This window comes from Mustelus asterias, chromosome 7 (genome assembly GCF_964213995.1).
Source record: "Mustelus asterias chromosome 7, sMusAst1.hap1.1, whole genome shotgun sequence".
Classification (NCBI taxonomy): Eukaryota; Metazoa; Chordata; class Chondrichthyes; order Carcharhiniformes; family Triakidae; genus Mustelus; species Mustelus asterias.
The window spans coordinates 104,327,945-104,348,023 of record NC_135807.1 but is presented as its reverse complement, the minus strand read 5'-3'; the positions used below and the strand labels follow the sequence as shown (position 1 = coordinate 104,348,023).

At 41.7% G+C, this 20,079-nt stretch overlaps 1 protein-coding gene across 2 annotated transcripts in view; it reads right to left on the bottom strand.

The window, feature by feature from the left end:
- Positions 1-20,079, bottom strand: part of itga9 (integrin, alpha 9) — a 493,651-nt gene that overhangs the window by 108,779 nt on the left and 364,793 nt on the right. For both annotated transcript variants that reach the window (XM_078216645.1, XM_078216646.1), the window contains exons 21-22: positions 2,417-2,506; positions 222-330 (exon numbers count right to left, since the gene is read on the bottom strand). In XM_078216645.1, the coding sequence (XP_078072771.1) occupies positions 222-330; positions 2,417-2,506 (199 nt within the window). The remainder of the gene's footprint in view (positions 1-221; positions 331-2,416; positions 2,507-20,079) is intronic.

Below are 20,079 nucleotides of genomic sequence, written 5' to 3'. Positions count from 1 at the left end.
GTTCTGAGTCCAGATGACCCTTTGTCAAAGCTAAAAGGCATAGAAAGTGGGAGATATTTATCAAAGGGGTCATCTGGACTCAAAACGTCAGCTCTTTTCTCTCCTTACAGATGCTGCCAGACCTGCTGAGATTTTCCAGCATTTTCACTTTCAGCTGAGAGACAGACTTGTTTTAACAAATTGCTATGCATAAGGAATGAATGCTGGCTTGGCAGGCTCACCTGAAATGTCAAGTTGAAAGGTTGAAAGAGGCAGGACATGTCTTCCAGTTGAATAAACTTTGATGCGTCCACTGAATCACCGTAAATAAAGGAAGCTGGGGAAATAGACCTATTTTAAAAATAGAAATGAAGAATTATCAGCTTGCACAAGGAAAAAACACAGCAACATCAATAATAAACGTATCGGCATCTAACCTGTTTTATTAGCAGGCAGGATTAGTCATAAATACCTTTATGTAGAGCTAAACAGATACTAGTTTTCAGTCTCAAAACAATGGGAACTAAATTGCAACCTCTCCGGTGCAATATTTGGGATTGCCCAACAAAAGAGCACCTGTAATTTTTAACTGAGTTTATCAATAACAAACTATAAATCATCAGATTTTCATTTTTATGTTTATCCAATACATTGATAATAGAAAAACTGCAAAAGTGTGCATACTTGACATACAAATGTTATATATGACAAATTACTGTGTAACAACAATTTACATTTTATGTATTAAGTTTATGTACAAAATGTTTCAAAGAACTTTGTATAGTAGTTAGCTGTATGTGGACCAAAACACTGAGCTAGGGGGAAAAGCCTTCAAAGATGCAATTAAATGCTGAGGAGGGAGTTCCAGAGAATGGGGCTAGGTTTAACCACTCAGAGTGAAACAGCGAGAAGGTGGGTGGACAGGAGCTGGAGACAAAGGGGGTCAATTCTGTTTTCACATCTGAGTCACTAACAGGTAAGGTTAATCGTCAGCTTGTCATAGAAACCACCTTGTTTTAATTTCCAAGAGAACATTTTCTGTATCATTCATGAAAAACAAATCACCACCACCCAGGAAAACAGGTTAGGGTTATGGTGGGGTCAAAGGGACAAGTGGATGTCCTGCCCTGTTATCAGTCCATTAAGTGTGGTAAGCCATACACAAACAACCATCTTTGTCACATATCTTCAAAGCAGCACAGCGCTTGCAGTGTCCAAAGGGTTAATTACTCAACTGCATGTTCCTTTTCCAGAGGGCTACAAAAAGATCAAAGCTGCAAATTTCTAAACTGGCACTTGAAGAATGACTCAGGAGTCAGTGAACCCATTACTATTAAATCACTAACTTTGACACTGCAGTGGATGTTTCTCTGCACAAGCAATAAGAGGAAGTCATCTGACAATACTGAAGGCCTGCAACGTCTTTGGAAACTGCATACTGAGATAAAGTTTAATGCCTCCTTCTAGTCCTTCCTGTATCGAGTATTATCATGAGATCTGCATTTCTCATTACTCTGTAAATCAAGCACCTTTCTACTTCTCCTATCTCTCTGTGCCCTAAATGATCAGATCTCCCTCCACTCTGATTAATCTATTAGTCAATGCTTAATTTTCCCACCTCTCGGAATATTCTATAACCCGGTTGTATCAGATCTCCTTCAACTCTTTTTCCTGTGTAACTTATTTCAATTAGATTCCCCTCTATTCTTTCCCTAATTGTATAACTGCAAGTTTCTTGTTGTCAGTGCAGACTTGATGGGCCAAATGGACTCCTTATGCGCTGTAGGGTTTCTATGATTTTTGAACTCAACTAACTGTCAGCCTCACTTTCTTTCCTCTGTTCCTCTTTTGCATGGCAAACAGGGAATACATGCACACTGGAAGTGCCGTGTTAGGAGAGGAAAACAAATTGCTGTGCAATGCCTTATCCATCACCTCTGACCTCCTGACTGTGACCTCCATTCCACTCAAACCACCTTTCCCCTACTTCCTGTTTCTGCTTCCACCACTCCCCCCCGCCGCCGCCCAACATCCTACTCCCATGCCTCATAATCCCCCACTCTCAGTAGTGGCCTAATATTGATTTATTCTGCTGGCTGGCTGCTTGCACTGCTCCAGTTTGATGTTAAACGGACTCAAGGCCCATATCAGGCCCCTTAGGCCTCACTATTCAGGTGCAAGGATTCAGCCTCACACTTCCACACCATTCCCACACCCCTCACATCAGAATATACATGCACCTGAATTTCTACCCCTTAAGCAACGATCTTCCAGCTCCAATACCAGTGGACACCATTTGGTTCTACAAATTTTTCCCTCCCACCTGCGACAGTGCCTGCGGGTGTCGAGGTCAGAAAACCTCGCCCATAATCTTGTTTGTGGCAAATTATATTCCAGCAATATTCTGAAATCTTGCCAATATTTTGATCAAACTTACCCTGTGATAGTTGTGTCCACTTCATGTTTCAGAGGCATGGTGAGGATGAGTGTGTTGTCAAACAGAGACTCATTACGCTCCACATTACCACTGCGGAAAAGAAACAAAATCCATTTCAGAGACTGCATCAACAACATAAAAATACAAGTAAATCAGACATTTCAAACTACCACATCGGAAACAATGTAAAGTAAAATAATTAAAACACTGTGGTTCAATGACAAATAATGGTGCTCTAGGGGATATTTTCTGAGCTAGCACTGTCGGCACAATATCTGAAAGATATAAACTATCTTTTCAGACTGCTCATGTTTGAGTGGTAGAAGTCACAATCATATAACAGCTGCAGCATTCAACATTTCTGTAAAGTGCCTTTAAACATTGCGATGATTTGATAGTTTTATAGACAGGTAACGATGTCCCCTAGGATTTGGAAGGACATTTAAGGCAATGGGAGAATACCAGATTTAAATACAATGTTAACAGAATTTTATCATGAACAGATTGGAAACCCTCTGTTGGTTCAAAGCCCTCAAGGTCATGTTGAATAGACCAAAAGTCAAAGTGCTGCTTAGCCCAAGAGACTTGCATCCAAGTGGATAGGAAGCAAAATTAATCTCTGCTTCATATATCACAGCTAATGTTCAAGATAAGAGGGACAAAACCAACTAAATTTTAGCTTAGGGACTAGTACGTGTCAGGACATTTTAATAAAAAATACCGTAAATTTGAAATAAAAGTAAAAATGTTACAACAGTTCAGTTAGCATGTCTAAATAAAACGCAGGTTACTGTCTTAGATACAGAAGAACTGTAAACTGGGAGATGAGCAAGATATTTAGTCGAGCTGAAGAAAACTAATTGGAGGGGAAGAAAGAGAAGTACTGGGTTTTATTAAAAATCTGAAAAGAATGAAACTGATGGAGAATAAATAAATCAACAGTAGTGAAGAGCTTATCATTCAAGCTGGAACGTTGAGAGCCATATTTTGATGCACAAGTTCAGGAAGGGGTCAGAATGCCCTCTGATTTGTGTTTGCCTCTCTAGCCCTCTCCAAAGAAGTCAGTTTAGCAACATCTGAGCCTAAGGTCGGAAAGGGTTCATTTTCCACAGTCAGACAGAGACCGTATGTTCAAACTATATCTAAAATGGAGCTGTTTGTTAATGCTCATTGAGATCCAGTACATTATCAAAGTCCATTCAAATGAGGCATAACCGTGAAATGGTCCGATATTTGGGGTAATTGGGCAAGTGTAGCAAATGGGTTAGGTCCAGGTTGGGTTTTAAAAATGGAGGCAGGACCCAAATGCAGAAATCCCACCCCTATTTCTGACAGATCTCATTTTTGTTAGAGGAGGAAGGGATGTGACTTACACAGAATGGAAACCTGCACTCAGGGGGGCTGTTTAAACTTAGTACTGAGTTCAAACATAACCTTTTTGGCTATGTCAGCGGCCTTTGCCCACAGTGTGGGAGTCAAGTAAATGCTCTTCAAGGACAGATAAGATTTGTTTACGTGTCATTATCTGGGTTTTGTTTAAATCTCCTGATCTTTAAACTTGGGAAATAACAGACTTAAGCTGTCAGTGAGAGTTAAAAATATACTCACCATTGGACTGCTTTAATTGACAGGCCATATGGTGTAGATTAGAAAAAAAAATCTGGTCATGCAGTTTCAATAGGATCCAAAGATGTACAGGTTAGGTGGATTGACCATGCTAAATTACCTCTGAGTGTCCAAAGATGTGAAGGTTAGCTCGATTAGCAATGGTAAATAGGTGGGGTTACATGGATAGGGTGGAGGTTTGGGCCTGGCTAAGAAGCTCTTTCAGAGAGTTGATGCAGACTCAATGGACCAAATGGTCTCCTTGTGCACCGTAGGGATTTTATGATTTGTTGACACTTCCCCAAGAACTATTATTACATTATTATGAATGATTGGCTGAGGTTCAAAAGCTGCAATTAAATCACCTGGGGATTCTGAGTTCATAGTTTGAATGGTAGTTTTAAGAGGCTTTTATAGGATCAGGTGTCTTTGATGTTGGGTCTGAATAGAAGTGTCTTTTGAAAGAAATTAATGACTTGAGATTTAAAAGCTTTAAATCAGATTCTTGTGTCAGAGGTTTCTTCACTATCAAGTGCTTATGAGTGTAAGTTATATTAGATTGTTAGAACTGCAACCCTTTCATTTCCACTTGGCTCTTGAGCTCTGTGCATGCTGGATATTGGGTAAATGGGTATGGAGGTGCATGGAGGAATGACTATGGCAAGAGGTATGAGTGGCCATTAGGGATGGACACAAGAGTATGTGAAGAGTGTGGTCTACCGGGTTGGCCTCCTAAACAGCCTGCCTCAGCACTTCCCTGTGTCTCCCGGCAATCTTCATTCAGGGTCAACAGGCCTGACTCAAACCCATCCTTTCTCCCTGGAGTATAAATTGGGTCAAATAGGATCCTGTAAGCCAATGCAGGTCTGTCAAGTCAGGAAATTTCCTGGCTAAAGCCATCCACCTTGGTAGTGAAAGTCTGGCCACCATAGGCAACAATTGCCCCTAGGCTGGCCTCTTGTCCGAGCCAACAACACATTTTGGTCACACAGATGATGACAACACTTCCTGGACATATACATGTTGTCAACGTGTTTTGAGCACACACAAGATGACAATGTGTTCTAGGCACGTGTTGATGTGTTCTGACCACACACAAGATAACATATTTTGACATGTTCTGGGCACACAGAGTGACAGTGTTTTCTGGGCACTCCTGAAACACCAATGCATTTGGGACATGGAGAAGATGGAAATATGCTTTGAATGCAGAGGCTGCAATGTCTTCACAATACACAGAGAATAGCAATATGTTTTTAATACACAGAAGTTGGCAAGTTACTCGGAACATACACAGGTTAGCAATGTTCTGGGCATACAGAGGCTGACAACATGTTATGGGCACAGAAGATACCAATGTTTATTGGGTAGGTGATAAGAACATTTTTTTTGAGTAAACATGGGAAAAAGCATGTTCTGCATTTATAAATTATGCAAATGTATTTTGGGTAGAAAAAGCCTGCCAATAATTTTTGGGTACGTCAAAACTGATAATATTCCACTCAAAATGCTAGCATTGTCAGGATAAATACATTGTAATGTCTTAATTTCCAGAAGGCTTTTGACAAGGTGCCGCACCAAAGACTGCTACATAAGATAAAGGTGCACAGTGTTACAGGTAATGTATTAGCATGGATAGAGGGTTGGTTAACTAACAGAAAGCAAAGAGCGGGGGTAAATGGATGTTTTTCTGGTTGGTGATCAGTGACTAGTGGTGTGTCTCAAGGATCAGTGTTGGGACCGCAATTGTTTACGATTTACATAGATGATTTGGAGTTGGGGATCAAGTGTAGTGTGTCAAAATTCACAGATGACACTAAGGTGGGTGGCAGAGTGAAGTGTGCAGAGGACGCTGAAAGTCTGCAAAGGGACATAGATAGTTTAAGTGAGTGGGCAAGGGTCTGGCAGATGGAGTACAATGTTGGTAAATGCGAGGTCATCCATTTTGGTAGGAGTAACAGCAAAATGGACTATTATTTAAATGGTAAAAAATTGCAGCATGCTGCTGTGCAGAGGGACCTGGGTGTCCTTGTGCAGGAATCTCGAGTTGATTTGCAGGCGCAGCAGGTAATTAAGAAGGCAAATGGAATTTTGTCCTTCATTGCTAGAGAGATGGAGTTTAAAAACAGCGAGGTTATGTTGCAGCTGTATAAGGTGCTGGTGAGGCCATACCTGGAGCACTGTGTACAGTTTTGGTCTCCTTACTTGAGAAAGGATATACTGGCACTGGAGGGGATGCAGAAGAGATTCACTAGGTTGATTCCGGAGTTGAGAGGGTTGGCTTATGAGGAGAGACTGAGTACACTGGGGCTGTACTCATTGGAATTCAGAAGAATGAAGGGAGATCTTATAGAAACATATAAGATTATGAAGAGAATAGATAAGATAGAAGCAGGGAAGTTGTTTCCACTGGTGGGTGAAACTAGAACTAGGGGGCATAGCCTCAAAATAAGGGGAAGCAGATTTAGGACTGAGTTGAGGAGGAACTTCTTCACACAAAGGGTTGTGAATCTGTGGAATTCCCTGCCCAGTGAAGCAGTTGAGGCTACCTCATTGAATGTTTTTAAGGCAAGGATAAATAAATTTTTCAACAGTAAAGGAATTAAGAGTTACGGTGAGCGGGCGGGTAAGTGGAGCTGAGTCCATGAAAAGATCAGCCATGATCTTATTGAATGGCGGAGCAGGCTCGAGGGGCCAGATAGCCTACTCCTGCTCCTAGTTCTTATGTTCTTATTAAAATTAATTCCCATTGGGGATACCAGCAAAACGGTCTAAGGAACAGCACCACAGCTTACTGGCTTAAACAGACCTTTCACTCACCCCAGCTTCCCATATACAATAAAAGAGCCTACACTCACAATATGCAGACCAACTCCTGACCTTTTTTGAATTCAAATCAAACAGTGCAAGATAATGGAAAAGAGAATCACTGTGGTTGGATTTATTTTGACCAAGTGCCAAAAGCAGCTGACATGCATCTTTGACTTGCAATTCATTGCCTCAGTAAGTTCTCATAATCCCAAAAACAAACTCTTCAAAGAACTAGAGTTCCAATGCAACGAGGTGCCTAATGAGTATCAGTGAGGAGAAAAGCTCCAGGGAATGTTTGGGCAATGATAGCTCATGTAGCTGAAATGGCTGTTGAATTAAGGAATGTTTTTATGTCAGTTTAAATTGGAAAATCTGGTAAACACTATAAACTGGCCCTGTTCCAATAAAAGTCCAGCATTGTATTTATATAGTGTTTTTCATGACCTCAGGATACTCAAAACGTTTTACAACCAATGAGGTACATTTGAAGTTTAGTCATTGTTGTAATGTAGGAATAGCCATGAAAGGTATATTGGCTGAAAATAGTTCTTTAAATGTTGGCAAGGGAGCCCAGATATTAGAGCATATAAAATTATTAGAAACAAAATTGCAGGGAAAACACTTGGGGGATGAATATTATCTCACTGCTCAGGTTCTTCTCAAAATTGAATCTCTTTTACCTACACATCGAGTAGTGTTAATTTGACTATTGTATTTTATTTATTTGGAAAAGCTGAATATAGCTAATTAACATGTGATTGAATCAGGAGAGAGCCAATTTTAGAATTGTTCCATGAGATTGTTTCTTTTCCCAATGATCCAGACAGGACCCACTCCAGTAAAATAACATTTGGCCTCTTTTGGCAGTGCCCAGTTCATTGTGGGAAGGCTTTCTTGTATCACTAGCAGACATGGGCCTGATTCCACAAAAAGCATGGAGCTTGGCTATTAAGTTCATCAGGAAATAGCTTTGGATTATTTACAGTGTAAATATTCTGAACGTACCTGGTTTGTGTTAGACCCAGAAATGTCAGTGGGTTTAAATGTTTGCTGAGAGTTTGTATGTGTTAAAATGTAATTACATCTTAAACTATTAACTGTCAGTGCAAGTTGATGGTTTGCTAATAACTGTTTGCATTTCTGCCATATATGGAATCAATCTCAGAATTCTTATGAACCTCCAGCCAGACTCCTAAAACCGCTCATTTTCTGACTGTTGTTTTTCATCCAAGAAACTCAACTCATACTTGAACTCTTGTACTTTGTGCAATTACTATCAAATCCACAGGACTATCATTGAGCATTCTTTGCTATTTTTAGAAGGACAACACTTGTATCGTTCTACTAGCTACAGAGTAGCTAGACTAACCACTACATTGTAACAATGATGAATTGTGCAATGGATAGCTAATCCCAATAGACCAAGGAATGGATTACAAAGTGAACAAATTAAAGAGTGCAAGCTGCATCTTGCCTTGAAGCGCCAAGCCAAAGGGGTTATTGTGGCTTATGCTATGGGTTTCTATATTTCTAACATGCACATCCCATGGAACCAGGGGCTTAAACTAGATTTAACACAAAGACCAGCTTTCCTTTAATAGAACTAATGCTAATAATTCTGACCAGAAGGCATTAATCTTGAGAATTTGCATTGCTTCTCTTTCCAAGAACCCAGTTCTCAACTCATCCAGATCATTTAAAACTGTGCAGATGAAAAAATGTCCTTTCATTTAGACTAATATTTCCTAATGTCCAAAATATTCATAGTTCCTACTAACAAAATGTCAGACTAAATCTGAAGCTGATTTTGCAATGCAGCCCAACTCTCAGGAGAGTGAGCGAGCAAGCAAGTCTCCTGCATTGTACTGTGCAGATGGACTTTCTGAAGCCTCCAGGGTTGTATATGCTGATTCGTCATGCCATTTTGCCCTGTGTGTGGTAGAGTGACATCATAATGTTATGTTAAGGCAACATTATTGAGCGGTAAATTGGGAGTGATGTCGTGACGTCAATACCAAAGGGGAGGCACAGTGGTGAGCTCTGCTGGCTCACAGCGCCAGGGACCCAGGTTCGATTCTGGCCTTGGGTGACTGTGCGGAGTTTGCACACTCCCCGTGTCTACATGGGTTTCCTCCAGGTGTTCCAGTTTCCTCCCACAGCCCATAGATGTGCAGGTTAGGTGGATTGGGCTTGCTAAATTGTCCCTCAAGTGTCCCGAGATGCATAGGTTAGGGGGATTAGTGGGGTTAATACATAGGGTTCCGGGGATAGGGTCTGGGTAAAATGCTCTGCTGGAGAGTCAGTGCAGATTTGATGGGCTGAATGGCCTCCTTCTGCACTTTAGGGATTCTATGATTTCTGACACCACTGGACCAGAGGATTTAACAGTCAGTCCCAAGAAGACCAGCAGTGGTGAGTAAGAACAAGTTCCTTAACTCAAGGTTGCTTTACTTTGATGTGACCACTGCTACACAAAAAAGGCCACACAGAAAAACCAATAGAACAACAGCTTGAATGTAAGCATTTGAGGGGGGATTAGTATTTTCCATTTGCACAGAGTATTGACTGAGGTGGGAAAACTGGGCATTCAGCTCACAGGCTACAGAGCCAGCTATTCTCACCAGATAATCCAGCATTCTGTGCAGAACAAATCTGCAGGCATAGCTCACATTGTTACGCTGGCATGTCGGTGCCAGAGAAAGCCGGCAGCCAGGAATCCCAAGATCAGAAAGGGTGCCCCAATCTCCAGTAGAAAACACTGGAATACCCCCACATCACACACACATGGAAACCACCTCCCCTTCCCCATGGACATGATGGACACACCCCCCATGAATCAAGGAGCCCGCTCCTCACACCCACAAGGGAACCCTCCCCCCCCCCCCCCCCCCCAACTGATAAAGGCCTCCACTGACATTGCTCCCCACCCCCCCCGTGCTAGACTGCTGGGGACAGTACCAGGGTGCATTGCCTAGGGTCAGTGCCAGGGTACTGCCCAGTTATGTCCGTCTCAGCCCGGGGGGGGGGGGGGTTATACATATCCAATGTTTCAAAACCAGTTGTAAAGCCCACCAAATTCTGGATTGGGGGGGGGGGGGGGTGGGGGGGGCAGTGGAATCGATACGGCGGGGAAGCCTGCTAATTATATGTAAATGTATCGAAATGAGGTTCCTGACCTTCCTGGAACATCATTATGTCACCAGTGAGAGGGGTGCAGGGAGGAGGTTGGAAGGAGAATCAGTAAATGAGATCTCACCAGCGAGAATCTTGTTTTATGAGTCTTGCGGTATTTTACGCCCACATCACCATTTACGCTTGTGGCATTGGGTTTAGAAAGGATGCTTTTATAGAAAACTGCTGCCTTTCATGTTCTCAGAACACCCTAAAGCACATCACAGCCAATAAAGTGTGGGCCCTGTTGTAATGTAGGAATATATGGTTATCAATTAAGGTAAGGATGAGATTATATCTGAAGTCACATTGCACAAATTAATTCGCAATTGTCACCACTGTTGGTGTGCAGGAAAACATAGTAGTTGATTTATGCATAGCAGGATCTCAGAAAACAGCACTGAGATGACTGATTTGATGTTGGTTAAGAGGAATGTTGGTCAGGCTCTTGCTCATATTTGAATGCTGCCATGAGGTTACTGATAGGTGTCCCTATAACTGAGAATGTCATACCTAATGTTGCTGGAGAAAAAAAAGTAAAATTCTGGAGCAAAATTATTCTTTTCAATCTTTCTCTCCATTTTCTGCTTCTTTCTTGCTCCCCCCATTGCCTGTTTAGCTCCATGGAGGATGGGCATCTGTAGAAAAAAATCTGCTGGAGGAAATCAGAGAACTGATGGAGACAGACAAGGGCTGCAATCAAAGTGTTGCTGAAACAGCCCAAAAGCAAGCAGGAGATCATGAGACAGACAAAGCCACTGCCACAACTCTGAAATAATGAAATGGTTTAGTTAACAGTTTACACTTACATTAGGAAGATAGTTTTAGAAAAGTGCCCAGATCTTAATCTAACTTTTGCATGTTGATTGCAATTCATTCAGTTAGTTTGCCACAATAAAGAAAAAAGTTGAACAAAAACCCTACATTGACCCCAATCAGCAAAGTTGTGCACTCTTTATTGGATAGGAACAGACAAGTATTTAGTAAGTACCTTACGTCTTTCAGGATACTGACTCAAAACAATCAAATCCTTCCCCTTCCCTCCACCCCCACCATTCCACTCCAACAGCAGCTGCTTCCAATTAAGATTATCACAGGAACTACAAGAATGCGGCTGCATCTGAGTGTATTATGCAATTTATTTGTTAACCAGACTCCATCTGAGCTAGAATGTCGAATAATGTCCATGCCAAAATTGAGTTATAATTCACCCTGTTCAATCTACGTATCTTGTAAACTATTCTGAGTAAACACTTTGTTCTAAAGTTTCACTGCAGCTTATCTCTTTTTGCAAATATCTTTGCAATATGAAATTCCAACAAACTGTGTGTCTCTTATTGCAGTGACTGCATTGCTTGTTACACAGCATGATGTGCCCTGAGAGGTGATGATATGCTTCTAGCTGTAAAGGTCTATTTAATTGGAGCAGGCAACTTCCAGTGTGAACAAGGCAATGATTAGGGATGTACTTTCAAGCTGGTAAACATTTATCAAGATCTGAAACCCCGTGCAGAATGTCTCTGGACAATGTATCCCATAAAACTGTGGGACTGTTCCTCAAATGCAAGTGGCATAAAATCAAACAATGAAATGAGTTACTGAAAAGTTTGATTGTGTGTTTGTGTTGTCATTTACAATTGCCTGTTGGTACTTCAGCACAGGGGTGGGTTTACAATGAACCACACCATGCCCAAGCACAGGGCCCCGAATGTAGGCAACACCAAAATGTAATTATTTTGATTCATGCTGCTCACAGACATATATTCCAAACCCACCCACAACTGAAAAGTTAATCACCATTCTCAACCAAACACTTATGAGGGGTTATTTGATCCATTGCAGTTATGGAGGCAGTCACACATTCAGTAATACATTACCCATGCACAATGAGGAGCTTCAGCATGGAATCAGGGGACACAGTCCACAGTGCCTGATGGGAGCACAGCAGCGTTTGCAGTCCAGCATTTAGCAGTTCGAATCAGAGTGCATGTGAGCAAGACAGCTGTCATGTGGATGGGGCTGGAATTTGAGGTGCGCACCTGTAAATCCCAGCCATGGCAGTGGAAGCCAGGATCACAGGCATTTAATCCCCTGTACCTCATCCTCCCCTCCTTCACTACCCCATTTTCCCCCTCCTTTACTCCATTCGCCCTTCATCTATTTCCCTGCCTTCACCCACCCATGCCTCACCTTCACCCACCCATGCCCCTCTTTCACACCTCCACCCCCTCCTTTACCCACCCATTCCCTCTCCTTCCCCCTCCTTCATCACCCTCTCCCCATTTCCTGGCAGGAAAACACTAATTGTGTGGGAATGAGAGAGTGAGTGTTTGTATATGTGTGGGTGACCCGTTTGTATCCAGGCTCTTCTAACAGTCAATTGAACCTGATAGCAGCCTCCACTTAGGAAGCTGCCCCCTGGCATTGTGATGTAGTTGGCTACTGTAGGTTTTCAAGGGATGACCACTATCACAGCAGGATGTGGCATATAGGAGTACACCCACAGTTCACTGGGAGGGAGAAGCACATTCTGCAGGTAAATCCCTCACTCAGCACTGAGGCGAGGCCAAGTCAGTCCATTTTAGGCCTGCATTCCCTTAGAAAGAACAACATATTCTGCTGTTTGATTAATGTCCTTTCTTCCTTTGTGTTATCACAAGCAGGAGTGAATCAGGGCAATGGCCCCTATTACAGAATCTCAGCACTAGGACTGCAACCTCTTTAAGTTTTCCAAACTAATAATCATTTTATAAGGATCAAGATGTAGCTCCTGTTCTCTAAAAAATCTCTAAGAATAGAGAGGTTTCTGTAGACTCCAGATGTTTTGTCAATCATTTAATTTATCTTATTTGAAGCATAACCACAATATCTAAATTTAGCTATATTTATTATGAAATGCTGATAATTGGTCAAAAATTAAGGTGAGTTATCTTATTCAATAGCTAGTATGGCAATGGAAAAGATAGTTGAGGATGCAGGCAAGAATTCCTTCCTTACAATGTAAGGAAGAAATGGATGTAATCAGTAGCAGTACTCCAGAGATGATATCCGATTCCCCTGTAGAAATTCACAGCATAGAAGGAAACTACTTGCCCTATCATTGTAACCGCATAGCTCAGAAAGAACTGGCCATGTCATTATATTTCCCATACTTCTCAATTTAAAAAAAATCAGATCTATAGATTATTTGCATGAATAGTCAGAAAGCAAACTCAAAAGTAAATATTTCACTAAGTATAAAACATTGGCAAGATGGCATGTATAGGTATCAGATACAATTGAAGATGACTAAAGCCATAACTGAATGCCAAAAATGCATGATAAACAAAGAACTGACTAGGTAGCATTGCCATGGTACCACTTTATAAGTTATGTGAGTGGACAGAAAAGCTACACATATCCTTTGAAAGATATAGCATGATGGTGAGGATTGAGGAATAGGATATGGCTGAAATGTAAATATATGTATAGTGGTAGATACGAATGCTTTAGATAGTGATTTCTACAATGATTCTACAAATAGACATAATGGCTGTTATGTCTATTTATGTCTATTGATATGTCTATACCCAATTTTTGTTCCACACCTCTAAGTAAAGCTCTGTAATTCATGTTTTTAATGGGCTTGAATTAGATAATTAAATTGTTGAATAGATTTCTAGCTATGCTAAAGGCTAATGATTTATGATTTAAAATAAAATGTCTATCGGCACGAATATTTTTAACTTACAAAGTATAGTTTTACCGACCTTAGGGGACTCAAATGATTAATACATAGAAAAACAATAGAAGATTGAGAAATTATATGGTCAACTCATTTTATTAGCGCTACTGTGCTACAAAGCTTCCAACTATGCTGTGGTGGTGGAAAGGATAGAGAGCAAGTGTGAGGGTTATGGGGGGGAAGAGAGGGTGGGTGCATGAGGGGTTGGGGAAATAAAGAGTGTGTGTGAGGGGTGGTCTATAGCCTTCAAATCCCGGGGTGGAGCGAAAATGAAACTGATCACAAAAGCACAAAATGCAAATCCGCATCTGCCTTAGCAACATTTGAGCTGTGGAACAGCTCATTGGAGGCTGGTTCCCTGATATGTTCTGAACCTCAACCACAATGTTGATCAACCCATGTGCCGCCCAATGGCTGATTAAGGCTAATGTTCATACAGGAGAATTGGCACAAAGGTTACAGGGGTGAACGTGGAGGAAACTGGCAGCACTGTGGATTGCAAGAAAAAAACTGATGGCATTGCTATAATTTTGTAATCTTTTGTAATTTGTAATTCATTGGCTAAGATCTCTACCTGCAAGGGTGGTATCGTGCAATATGTGATGATACTGTGCCTTTAAGAAATGTATTTGTATCATGTTTCTTGTGAAGGAGATGTTAAGATTCAACTCGGTTTAAACGGAGACAATTTGTCTGCAACAGGCAGCCCACATGCTGAGCATGCGAAGAATAATTGTTCCTAATTATTGAGGTGTTTGTTCTAAACAGAGTTAATGCAGCTTTGTTTTTTTTTGGATTGTCCTCTGGGGTTTCAGAGTAGGGTTTAATTAGGTTGATTGACATGTTCGTGCCATGTGCTAATGGGAGGAGCTAGGCTTAGAGAAACACCAAGCCTGCACCGACAATAATCCCACTCAGGCACTATCCCAGTAACCCCATTTATTTACCCTGTTAATCCCCTGACACTAAGGAGCAATTTAGCATGACCAACCAATCTAACCCACACATCCTTGAAGTGTGGGAGGAAACTGGAGCACCCGGAGGAAGCTCATGCAGATATGAGAAGAACATGCAAACTCCACACAGTCACCTGAGGCCAGAACTGAACCCAGGTCCCCGGCGCTGTGAGGCAGCAGTGCTAACCACTGTGCCACCCACAAAGTAGTGAGTTGTAGTTAGTTATAGGAGGGATCAAAGATCCTCCATCCTCTAGTTCCTCTCTGAAAACTGCACCCCCTCCTTTAGTTCCCTTCTTTCCCGCCTTCAGGTTTCCTTCTTCCCTTGTACCTGTGGCCACCTGGTTAACGAGCTGCTTACTAAATAGCAGTTAGCACAAAAGCCTGAGTAAAAGTGTTGAACATCACATGCCCAACCTTTGTAAGTGCAGGTGTCATATGACCAGATGCCACATGACCAGATGTCATGCGGTCAAAGTGTCACATGCTCCAACCAGCAATACAAGCCCTAACATAAGTTTAAGATTCAAATTTTATTGCTGGACTGGATTAATCGTAGGATGCTAACACAGAACGACAGAAGTGAAAGAAACCAGTTTCCGATCATAGGGGCGCAACCTACTTATAGAAACATTTAGTCCAAACGGTGTTTGAATAAGAACATAAGAACTAGGAGCAGGAGTAGGCCATCTAGCCCGCTCCGCCATTCAATAAGATCATGGCTGATCTTTTCGTGGACTCAGCTCCACTTACCCGCCCGCTCACCATAACCCTTAATTCCTTTACTGTTGAAAAATTTATCTATCCTTGCCTTAAAAACATTCAATGAGGTAGCCTCAACTGCTTCACTGGGCAGGGAATTCCACAGATTCACAACCCTTTGTGTGAAGAAGTTCCTCCTCAACTCAATCCTAAATCTGCTTCCCCTTATTTTGAGGCTATGCCCCCTAGTTCTAGTTTCACCCACCAGTGGAAACAACTTCCCTGCTTCTATCTTATCTATTCTCTTCATAATCTTATATGTTTCTATAAGATCTCCCCTCATTCTTCTGAGTTCCAATGAGTATAGCCCCAGTCTACTCAGTCTCTCCTAAGCCAACCCTCTCAACTCCGGAATCAACCTAGTGAATCTCCTCTGCACCCCCTCCAGTGCCAGTATATCCTTTCTTAAGTAAGGATACCAAAACTGTACACAGTGCTCCAAAAAACCCCAAAACAAAACACAAATTATTAACACAACGTCAGTTTTAACTATATCTAATTCCTGACCTAGATTCCTAGATGACACCAGCTTGAACTTCCCCTCAACACAGTCACATGCTCTATGAAGATGATGTAGTGCTACTGAATCTTCTTTCTTTTTAGGTTAGTTCTCCACATTATGAAAACTTGCTTCACATAATATATTTAAAGAGGACTAACAGAAATGTCACTAATTAGTTGGTGAGTTGGGGTATTTTTCTTACTGTGCCTATGTTTACATGTTTATTCAGTATCTATGGAATCCGTCTTCCTGAACTGAAACTGCAAATTGTTCCCAATTCTGCTTTTAATCAGCAGGGAGTAACCTCTTGACTCTACTTGTACTGAAAAGGTCAACCAAACCCAACTGAAATGCCTGTGATGACCCAAAATGACCTGAACAGAGCAATTTTTGGTTGAAATACAAATACCCCAATTTAGTCCATCCTGATCCCTTTAATAAAACATGGCAGCATACATACTTATGGAGAGAAGAATGTGCAAAGCCATTAATGAGAATAGACTATTTAGTCCACTGAACCTAATTTTTGCACTAAATCATTTTGGTCATCACATTTGGTACAATCCCAATGTAACAGCTTCTATTATTTTGCTTGATAAATTATTATAAACACTTATCATTCTAAATTAGAGTTGTCAACTCTCCAGGATTGATCTGGAGTCTCCAGGAATTGAAAGATTCATCTTCAGGACACAACTGCAAATCAGCCCTACAAAAATCAAAGGAGCATCAAAAAGTAAACTGCATTTTGTTCATTTTCTTTGAACAAATCTTCTCCTTAGCTATAAAAGTGTCGAGATGGGACAAAAAGGCTGTTTGACTCGGGCAAGAATCATTCAATTGAGCAATGTGAGTTGTTTTTTTTTCTGATTGCTGTAGAAAGCTAGAGGATATTTTGGGGAAGCAATGGCAGGAGTGTGGGGGCAGGACAGTTGGAGGCAGGAGGCCACGTGATGAAACCTTCAGGAATATGTTCAACCAGAGTTGGCAAACTGACACTGACCCGAGATTTTAAATCCACCACGGCCAAGGCGTCTTGCTTTGTTAGCAATGGTACTATTAGGGCAGCGGCACAGGGCTACCACCCAGCCAAGTGATCTGTGATTAATACTAATTGGTACCTCTAGGGTAAATATTACTGCCATTTCTACAGTAGGATTTCCACATGCATGGAGGAAATGGCCACTTATGTGACATCACCAATACATGGAAGTCATAAAGCGCATCAAGGTAGATAAATCCCCGGGACCTGATGAAGTGTATCCCAGGACATTGTGGGAGGTTAGGGAGGAAATTGCAGGTCCCTAGCAGAGATATTTGAATCATCGATAGTCACAGGTGAGGTGCCTGAAGATTGGAGGGTGGCAAATGTTGTGCCTTTGTTTAAAAAGGGCTGCAGGGAAAAGCCTGGGAACTACAGGCCAGTGAGCCTCACATCTGTGGTGGGTAAGTTGTTGGAAGATATTTTGAGAGACAGGATCTACAGGCATTTAGAGATGCAAGGACTGATTAGGGACAGTCAACATGGCTTTGTGAGTGGAAAATCATGTCTCACAAATTTGACTGAGTTCTTTTGAAGGTGTAACCAAGAAGATAGATGAGGGCAGTGCAGTTGATGTTGTCTACATGGACTTTAGCAAGGCCTTTGACAAGGTACCGCATGGTAGATTGTGCATAAGGTTAAATCTCACAGGATCCAGGGCAAGGTAGCCAAATGGATATAAAATTGGCTTGATGACAGAAGCCAGAGGGTGGTTGTAGAGGGTTGTTTTGCAGACTGGAGACCTGTGACCAGCGGTGTGCCTCCCAGATCAGTGCTGGGTCCACTGTTATTTGTCATTTATATTAATGATTTGGATGAGAATATAGGAGGCATGGTTAATAAGTTTGCAGATGACACCAGGATTGGTGGCAGAGTGGAAGTGAAGAAGGTTATCTCGGATTGCAATGGGTTCTTGATCAATTGGGCCAGTGGGCTGACGAAAGGCAGATGGAGTTTAATTTAGATAAATGCGAGGTGAAGCATTTTGGTAGATTGAACGAGGGCAGGACTTATTCAGTTAATGGTAGAGCATTGGGGAAAGTTACAGAACAAAGAGATCTGGCGGTACATGTTCATAGCTCCTTGAAAGTGGAGTCACAGGTGGACAGAGTGGTGAAGAAGGCATTCAGCATGCTTGGTTTCATTGGTCAGAACATTGAATACAGGAGTTGGGACGTCTTGTTGAAGTTGTACAAGACATTGGTAAGGCCATTCTTGGAATACTGTGTACAGTTCTGGTCACCCTATTATAGAAAGGATATTATTAAACTAGAAAGAGTGCAGAAGAGATTTACTAGGATGCTACCGGGACTTGATGGTTTGAGTTATAAGGAGATAGACTGGGACTTTTTTCTCTGGAGCGTAGAAGGCTGAGGGGTGATCTTATAGAGGTCTATAAAATAATGAGGGGCACAGATCAGCTAGATAGTCAATATCTTTTCCCAAAGGTAGGGGAGTCAAAAACTAGAGGGCATAGATTTAAGGTGAGAGGGGAGAGATACAAAAGGATCCACTTGGGCAATTTTTTCACACAGAGGGTGGTGTGTCTGGAACAAGCTGCCAAAGGTAGTAGTGGAGGCAGGTACAATTTTGTCTTTTAAAAAGCGTTTAGACAGTTACATGGGTACGATGGGTATAAAGGGCCAAATGCGGGCAATTTGGAACTAGGTTAGGGGTTTAAAAAAAAAGGGCGGCATGGACAAGTTGGGCCAAAGGGCCTGTTTCCATGCTGTAAACCTCTATGACTCTATCTGACATCTGCAACAACTTAAAGGGATAGACAACTAAGATGATACCAAAAAAATGTTTTTTTTATTCATTCATGGGATATGGACATCACTGGCTGTCCAGCATTTATTGCCCGTCCATAGTTGCCTTTGGAAGGCAGTTGAGAGTTAACCACGTTGTGGCTCTGGAGTCACATGTAGGCCAGACTGGGTAAGAGCAGCAGATTTCCTTCCCTAAAGGACATTAGTGAACCAGATGGATTTTTCTGACAATTGACAATGGTTTCATGGTAATCAGTAGATTCTTAATTCCAGAAATTTTTTATTGAATTCAAATTCCACCATCTGCTGTGATGGGATTCGAACCTGGGTCCCTAAAACGTTGGGTGAGCTTCTGAATAGACCAGCACTAGGCCATCGCCTCCTCTATATTGCAAATAAAATGCTAAAATTGGCACATTTCTATTGTTCCCACTCCAAGTTAAAAGATTGTGCATTCAAGTTGCACTCCAGTTCATGAACAGATAATCTGGACATGCCACCTAAGTGTAGTACTGAGTGACACTACACTATTGCACCAACTCTCTTCTCCATTCTCCTCAAAGTAATACTGCACCTACCCTCCAGCAAATTATCCATGGGTGTGGTAGAGATAATCTACAGAACAGACAGGAAACTGTTCAAGCTTCACCACACCAAAATCACTCCAAAACCTCAGTAATATAGGTCCTATATTCAGATGACACTTGTGTGTGTGCTCACTCAGGAACTCATCCCGATTTCTTCTTTGAAGCAAATCAGAAAATGGATCTTTCACGAAACACCCAGTAAACTAAGGTCCTCTTCCAACCATTTCCCATAACAAATCACCTTCCCCATTGATTAAGATCAACGCTTGATTCCTGGAAAATGTGGACTATGTTCTGTATCTTGGCAGGCTCTCAGCAAAAGCAGGCCCAGACAACTAAATTCATCATCGCCTCCAATGTGCCAGCTCAGTCTTCAGCTCAAGGAGCAGGATTTCAAATCTCACATTAAGGTTACAGTTACCGAGCAGCTGTGATCCCCACACTCCTAGCTGCATCAGAGACTTGGACAACCTTAAGCAGGAGAAGATAGTAATGTAGTGGTAATGTCACTGGAATATTAATGCAGACTAATAGTAATTAGCCTTGGTGGTTGTTGCTCTGAAGATATGGGTTTAAATCTCACCACGACAGCTGGTGGAATTTAAATTCAAAATAATAAATCTGAAATGTAAAGATGGTGACCATGAAAGTATCATTGATTGTGGTAAAAATCCGTCTGATTTACTAATGCCATTTATAGTAGGAAATCTACGATCCTGAGCTGGTCTGGCCTA